The sequence below is a fragment of the Parasteatoda tepidariorum genome, chromosome 4 (genome assembly GCF_043381705.1).
Source record: "Parasteatoda tepidariorum isolate YZ-2023 chromosome 4, CAS_Ptep_4.0, whole genome shotgun sequence".
Taxonomy (NCBI): domain Eukaryota; kingdom Metazoa; phylum Arthropoda; class Arachnida; order Araneae; family Theridiidae; genus Parasteatoda; species Parasteatoda tepidariorum.
Window position 1 is genome coordinate 71,160,869 of NC_092207.1, and position 7,109 is coordinate 71,167,977.

General features: G+C 30.0%; 1 protein-coding gene across 11 annotated transcripts in view; it reads right to left on the reverse strand.

Moving 5' to 3' along the window:
- LOC107453040 (probable ATP-dependent RNA helicase vasa-like) overlaps positions 1-7,109 on the reverse strand; it is a 57,581-nt gene that overhangs the window by 9,860 nt on the left and 40,612 nt on the right. For 6 of the 11 annotated variants that reach the window (XM_071180026.1, XM_071180023.1, XM_071180021.1 and 3 more), the window contains 2 exons: positions 4,902-5,591; positions 2,064-2,365 (listed from right to left, as the gene is read on the reverse strand). In XM_071180026.1, the coding sequence (XP_071036127.1) occupies positions 2,064-2,365; positions 4,902-5,591 (992 nt within the window). The remainder of the gene's footprint in view (positions 1-2,063; positions 2,366-4,901; positions 5,592-7,109) is intronic. The other 5 variants (XM_071180024.1, XM_071180028.1, XM_071180030.1 and 2 more) reach the window with 3 other exon arrangements.

The following is a 7,109-nucleotide window of genomic DNA, read 5'->3' on the forward strand; positions in this document are numbered from 1 at the left end:
TTAATGTAGCAATGCTGACACAGGACAAGATTTTTAATTATATTTAAATCCATGCTTCAATATAAAATTTTTTATGGGTTTTTATATGGAATCTAAAGATTAAAGAGCTTAATATATATTTAAAACTAATAACAGACATGAGATTGCTAAATTCTTTTTAAGTACTTTTTATTTATTTTTTTTGCACATAGATAAATAAAACTCATCTTTATGCATAAAGCATATATAAAATTTAAAAAGAGGAAGAAAAATTTGTTTAATAATTTTTCTTTTTAACAAATATAATACACATATATAAAGAAATACTTATTCCTTCTATTCGGCTCCTTGTGAGTAAACCTCAAATCAGTCGTGATAACTGTCGGAAAATTTAAAACTATAGAATTTCTGCGTCTAGTAGTGAATAATCAGGTGTGCGATTTGGATTTCCAGCATCACATTGGGAGGGGACANGGGGGGGGGAAACAGCAATAGCTGCCAATAAAAAAAAAACTTAATGAAGGTTTCAAAATAAAACTCATTTTAAAGTGTTTGCCTCAGTAGTTCATTAATTCTAGCAGAATTCATTCTGGATCTTTTTTTTTTCCAGTTAAGTTCTCAAAAAAAATCTGCATAAAATTTTTTTTTATAGTGAATGAAAACTTAGGAAGATAAAGGGTTTTTGTTAGTAACAGAATAAATATCACATCGAGATTTTGTGTAACATAATTTAAATTTTAGATTAGCAGAGCTCCGGGAACACTGTGTAGGAATATAAATTATTGATTCGAGGACGTTGGCAAATAAACAGTCTTGAGATTTGCAGGATTTCGCTAATTAGTGAAAGAATCACATGCCTTTAATAGTGCTGCATTATCTTAGTGAATGGAGCGAGAACTTCATGCTATTAAAACAAATAATTTAATTTAGTCAACATTTATTTTTATGTGTAAGTAAATTATGAATAAAATGAAGGTTTAAAAATAAAGCTCATTTTAAGCTCAATAAATATTACAGTTATGTGAAAGGGTATTAGAAATTTAGACTAAATTAACAGTACACTGTTTAATAAAACAAATGAATTTTACTGCACTCAGATCAATTGCATAATTGTTTACTCTAAAAATTAAAAACTATCTTAAATAAACACACTCTAGATGTATTAAGTTAGTCATAGATTAGGGGAGAATTTTTTATGTTCATGACAGTTTATGTAAAAGACTTAGTAATTAAGATTATAGCAAATTATATGTTAAGTTCTTACTAGTTTCTACAAAAAATTGAATTGGTAACGTTACCATTCAGCTAATTCTAGAAAATTTTTCAACGAGATTTCCTAAAATGTACAGTGGAAAGTCCTATTTCAAAATCTGGACTAGAAAAGATTTTTCAGAAAAATTCCATTCGACTTTATTTTAAAGATTGATTAAAATATATTTTCTTTCCAGTAGAAAAAATCATTCGCGAAATTTACCTTTAACTGCTCATGTCTTAACAGCTCTTATAGTCAGCTTATTGAGGCAGAATAAATGTCTAGCAATAAGTATAGCAGCTAAGAAAAAAATTAGTAAAAGGGTAAAAAGATTTTTTATTGTTAAAAAGTGTCCGAAAATAGACACTTCCAATGAAGGAAGGGATATTCAGATGTGTGACTGTAGAAAAAAAACAAATTTAAAACTTTTAGCATGCCAAAGTTATTATCCAGGTCCGTAATAAAATTTTAACAAAAAATGAGCATCTAATATGCACTCAAAATAAAATTTTAATCAATATTTTCTTTAAAAAAAATAAGGATATGCATAGCAATAATTTTTTCTAATTGTTACAAGTTTTTCAATTTTAAACGTAAAATATATAAAATGTAAAAACATTTCCAAGAACTATACATATTAAAATAACTAGTTTGATAACTTACATGTAAGGTCTCATGCACACTTGTCATATATCAGTATGTATTTAATGTAAAGAAAAATTTACATTAATTCTTTCTGTTACTATAGTACATTATACTTTATAGAGCACATTAGTTAGAAGTTAGTGTATTCTCAATTTACATTAAACTGCCAAAATATGTACAAACTTACAGTTTTCCCAGATCCAGTTTGTGCGCAGGCCATAAGATCTCTTTTACCAAGTATAATTGGAATAGCATACTTTTGTACAGGTGTTGGCTTTGTGTATTTTGAGTGAGCTACATTTTGTAGCAGATGTCTGTTCAAGCCAGAAGTTTCAAATGAGTCAATATGTGAGGGAGGTTTATTTCCTGAAACATCCACATGGATGTCATCATATTTTGAAAAATTAATTCCTGTGGGCACTCCTTGAAAAAGTGTATCTGCATCATCTGTTGGTTCAGGTGGTATATATGGAGGTGGTCTTGGCTTTCCTATTCAAATTAAAAAATAAACCTTAATTCATTTAATTACAGTAATACATGCATGAAATTCATTCATAAAATTTAAGCTAAGTCATAACACCTTAGTCTTTAATCATATACTCTGACTTAACATACATTCAAAGTTGAGTATTTTATTAACACAGTAAATGAGATTGGACTCACTATTCAGACAATTAAAAGTTTTTTAGGATAACAAATCTGAACATTAGATTTTTTAAAAGTGAAAGATAACTTCATGATTTTTCAAAATCTGGCCTCTAAATATTCAGCTTCTTCCTAAAACAGCTTAGGATAGGAAATTTTAAAATACAATAATAAAATGTAAAAAAAAAGAAAAAAAAAAGTATTATGTACAATAAAAGTTTCCGATATTTTATGCAATTAGTGGATGGTCCCTCAAGTGAAAGCCTTAGGATTAAATTTTATTTTTACTGTTATTGGGTTTTGATGATCAAAAGCTGAAAAATTAAATTCTGATTTTTATTAAATTAATAAAAGGGAGATGAAAATTTTGAGGAATGAATAATCTGTGGTTCTTTACTGCTCTGGGAACCAACTTCAATGATAATGCATAATCCCCAAATCTTTACCAACAATAAAATTAAGAGAAATAAAAATTTCCTGTGCTTTTAGACAAAATAATCTTAATTTTCAGCTGGTCCCTGTGATCAGCAAATATTGGATAAATTTTCAATTTGATTCCAGAGGGCAGAAAATGAGAATTTCTTGTAAAATGCTGCAGAGTTGCTCATGAGAGTGTAATAATCCTTCTCACATCAAATCCAGTTCAGTATATGCACATGCAAACACGAAAGTATTTTTTCAAGCATGTAAAATGATTGGCACTTATATACTCTACAGACGGACTGTACACCAAAATGAATTGAAAGAATTATGAAAGCATTGAGTAAAAAAATGTGAGAAACCATGCTTTTGATTAATTCGTGATGAAAAACTACATGCTAAAGAAAAAATCTCATTAGGTACACCCAATGACAAAAGCACCTTCAAGCACTTTTTAAAAACGCTCTATGCACCTTGTACTAATTAAAAATACTGGAATTTGAAAGTTATTGAAAAGGCAAAAAGATGACGACATGAGCTTATGATAGAATCGAGCTCATTAACATTCCACTAATCAAATTCAAAATTTCTGGGGCGCAATATTGTATTAAAACCCAACAAAAAAAGGCCAGTAAAATTATTAGAAGGCATGAAATTTCAATGGAATCTTTCTGAGTAATACATTAAAAAGGAATAAATTCTCAGAAATAGGTGGAAACAGCAAAAATATGGCAGAATCAGGACGTAATACAAACAAGTGAACTGTTAATTAAAACTAATAGTGGTGAATTGTCAGCATTTAAAACTAAAAGCGATAACGAATAAATCATTAACAGTTATTACTCAAATTTGAAATTCCTAAATCGTAATGACATCACTAATTAAAAATAGTAGAATTTGAAAAACAATGTGGAAATGTGTAAGAACTGAGGATTTACAATGGAATCTAACGCCAAAAAAATTACTCAAAGTTAAACTTTTATGTCGTAATACCGTTATTATTAAAATTCAATGTCTCAAGAAAAAATTTGTAACTTACAAAAAATTATTAACTTTGTGGAAATGTACAGAAAACCGATAGAAGACGTACATGGGTTAACTAATAGCCATTTAATGGAGTGTCAAAAAGTGACAACTCAAATTTGAAACATCGCATCAAAAATATTGAAATTAGAAAACCATGCCAGAACAGCAACAAATACACCATTGTACATCGTGAAATTATGATGGAATGGAATCTTTTCAAAGCAATCATGTTAAAGAGAACGAATTTGAAGGAGAAAAAAGGGGGGGGAGGGAATCAACCAACAAAAAAAAAAAAATTGGTGTGCAATCAAACATGCCAAAATTAGATTTTCAAATAAATTACTTCAATTTGAAATTTGCATTTCCTAATAACATACTAATTAAAAATAATGGAATTTGAAAATTCATGCCTAAATGTCAGAAAAAGTGATTTAAAATTGACATCAATTCCCACTGAAATTAAACTAGTAAAAAAAAACTATAAATAAAATTTTAAATTTGCATTGCGTAGCATTTTACTAAAAAAAATCTTTAATTTTTTTAAAATCTTTAATCAATTTCTTCTATAAAAAAAAAAAGTAAGAACCGTAAATACTTAATTTTTGTGAAACAAAGTTAAACACAATTAAGGTGCATAGGAACCTGTACATAAATGTGGGTAATACATATTTTCAAGTAATATATNTAGCATTTTACTAAAAAAAATCTTTAATTTTTTTTAAATCTAATTAATTTCTTCTCAAAAAAAAAAATAAATAAATAAAAAATAAAAAGTAAGAACCGTAAATACTTAATTTTTGTGAAACAAAGTTAAACACAATTAAGGTGCATAGGAACCTGTACATAAATGTGGGTAATACATATTTTCAAGTAATATATAATTTTAAAAAAAAATTGAGAAAATATTTTGTTTTGTAAAATCAAAATAACACACCATCTTCACCAAGTACTTCTTTAGTGCAGTCTTTAGCTTGATGGCCTTCTTCATTACATTTAAAACATGCTCTGGAGCCTCCTCCTCCTCCGCCGCCACCACCACTTTCTGTACAGTCTCTAGACATATGGCCTTCTTGACCACATTTAAAGCAAGCTCTGGAGCCACCGCCGCCTCCACCACCACTTTCAGTACAGTCTCTTGACATATGGCCTTCTTGACCACATTTAAAACAAGCTCTGGAGCCACCGCCGCCTCCACCACCACCACTTTCTGTACAGTCTCTAGACATATGGCCTTCCTGACCACATTTGAAACATGCTCTGGAGCCACCGCCGCCTCCTCCTCCACCACCACTTTCTGTACAGTCTCTAGACATATGGCCTTCCTGACCACATTTGAAACATGCCCTGGAGCCACCTCCTCTTCCACCGCCACCACCACTTTCTGTGCAGTCTCTAGACATATGGCCTTCTTGACCACATTTAAAGCAAGCTCTGGAGCCACCGCCGCCTCCACCACCACTTTCTGTACAGTCTCTTGACATGTGGCCTTCTTGGCCACATTTGAAACATGCCCTGGAGCCACCTCCTCTGCCACCGCCACCACCACTTTCTGTGCAGTCTCTAGACATATGGCCTTCCTGACCACATTTAAAGCAAGCTCTGGAGCCACCGCCGCCTCCACCACCTATAATGCAATAACAATGTTGAAAGAATTTTAAAAAGTTAAATAATAAACGAGTTAGTACATAAAAACAATATTTTTTAAACTATTAATAATTATTTTTTTTACTTATATACATATTTAAAGTAAAATAAAATTTCGACTAACATTTCCATCTAGTTTTTATTATTAAATTTGATAAACAATCTCTAGATAAGTTTTAATCTAGAGTTCAGTCCTGCTCTGGAGCCAGGATAGAATTTCTATGTGAGTTATAATTTTTCTATGTGAGTTAAGTTAACACTTAACTTCTACTTACTTCTAGATAACAGTGAATGAGTCGTAGAAAAACACAACCTATATAAACATGTGAATTCCCATAATTAAAACTCCCTACTGAGTATGGTCAATGCATTTAAAGATTACACATTTTTTTTCTACTTTTAGATATAAAACACATACTGAAAATTATTTAAAAAATAGACACGTCCAGGGTTCCTATTTAATTTCAAAAATAAAATTCCAAATCTTCCTTATAATTTCAGGTAAATTACAACATAGTTCTAGATCATCTTTCATCAGAAAATTTGATTTTTTCTTTTCTAACGTATCAAATATTAGATTCTGTGTCAAAAACAAAACATCAAGTAAGAATTTTGTGACAATTCAGTTAATACGAGGTAATTTTACAAGAAATAATTGTACCAGATGTTAAAATAGTTAAACTTACATTTTGACAACCGAGTCATATTGACAACAATTTTAAGATTATATTTAAGGTATATTATACATATATACAGTGGTGGCCAAAAGTGTGGACACTTTTTGAAAGTTTCATGTTTCTCAACTTCATGTGCTTGTAGAATATATTAATTTTCACTTAAATATAAACGTTTATATATCAAATTGAAAAATACATCGAAACTGCCCTGAAACCAAAATTGATACCTTCAATCAGGGATCTCTTCTCCAACAAAGCACCATTTATTTTTCAGCAGGATTCAGCTCCATGCCACACAGCAAAAGTATGCAAAGCATGCTTTCAAAATAAAGGCAGATATATTGCCATGGCCAGGAAACACCCCTGATCTCAATCCAATTGAAAATTTGTGGCGATGTTTGAAAATTCTTGTACGAAAAATACATCCATCCAATAAAAGACAACTTATTGAAGCTATAATTGATTCTTGGCACCATGTGGCTACGAAAGATGAACTCCAAACACTCGTTCACTCGATGAAAAGATGCTGTGAAGCTGTCTTAAAAAGTAAGGGTTATCCTACTAAGTATTGATTGTGCAAGTATCACTTTAAAAAAATTCAAATCTAAGATACATCTGACTATTTGTTGCATAACCTTTTTTGTAATACAGATATTGTAATACTGTATTTATTATTAAATTCTACATTAAATTACCTTCAATTTGATATATAAACGTTTGTATTTAAGTGAAAATTAATATATTCTACAAGCACACAAAGTTGAAAAACATGAAACTTTCAAAAAGTGTCCACACTTTTGGCCACCACTGTATATATATAT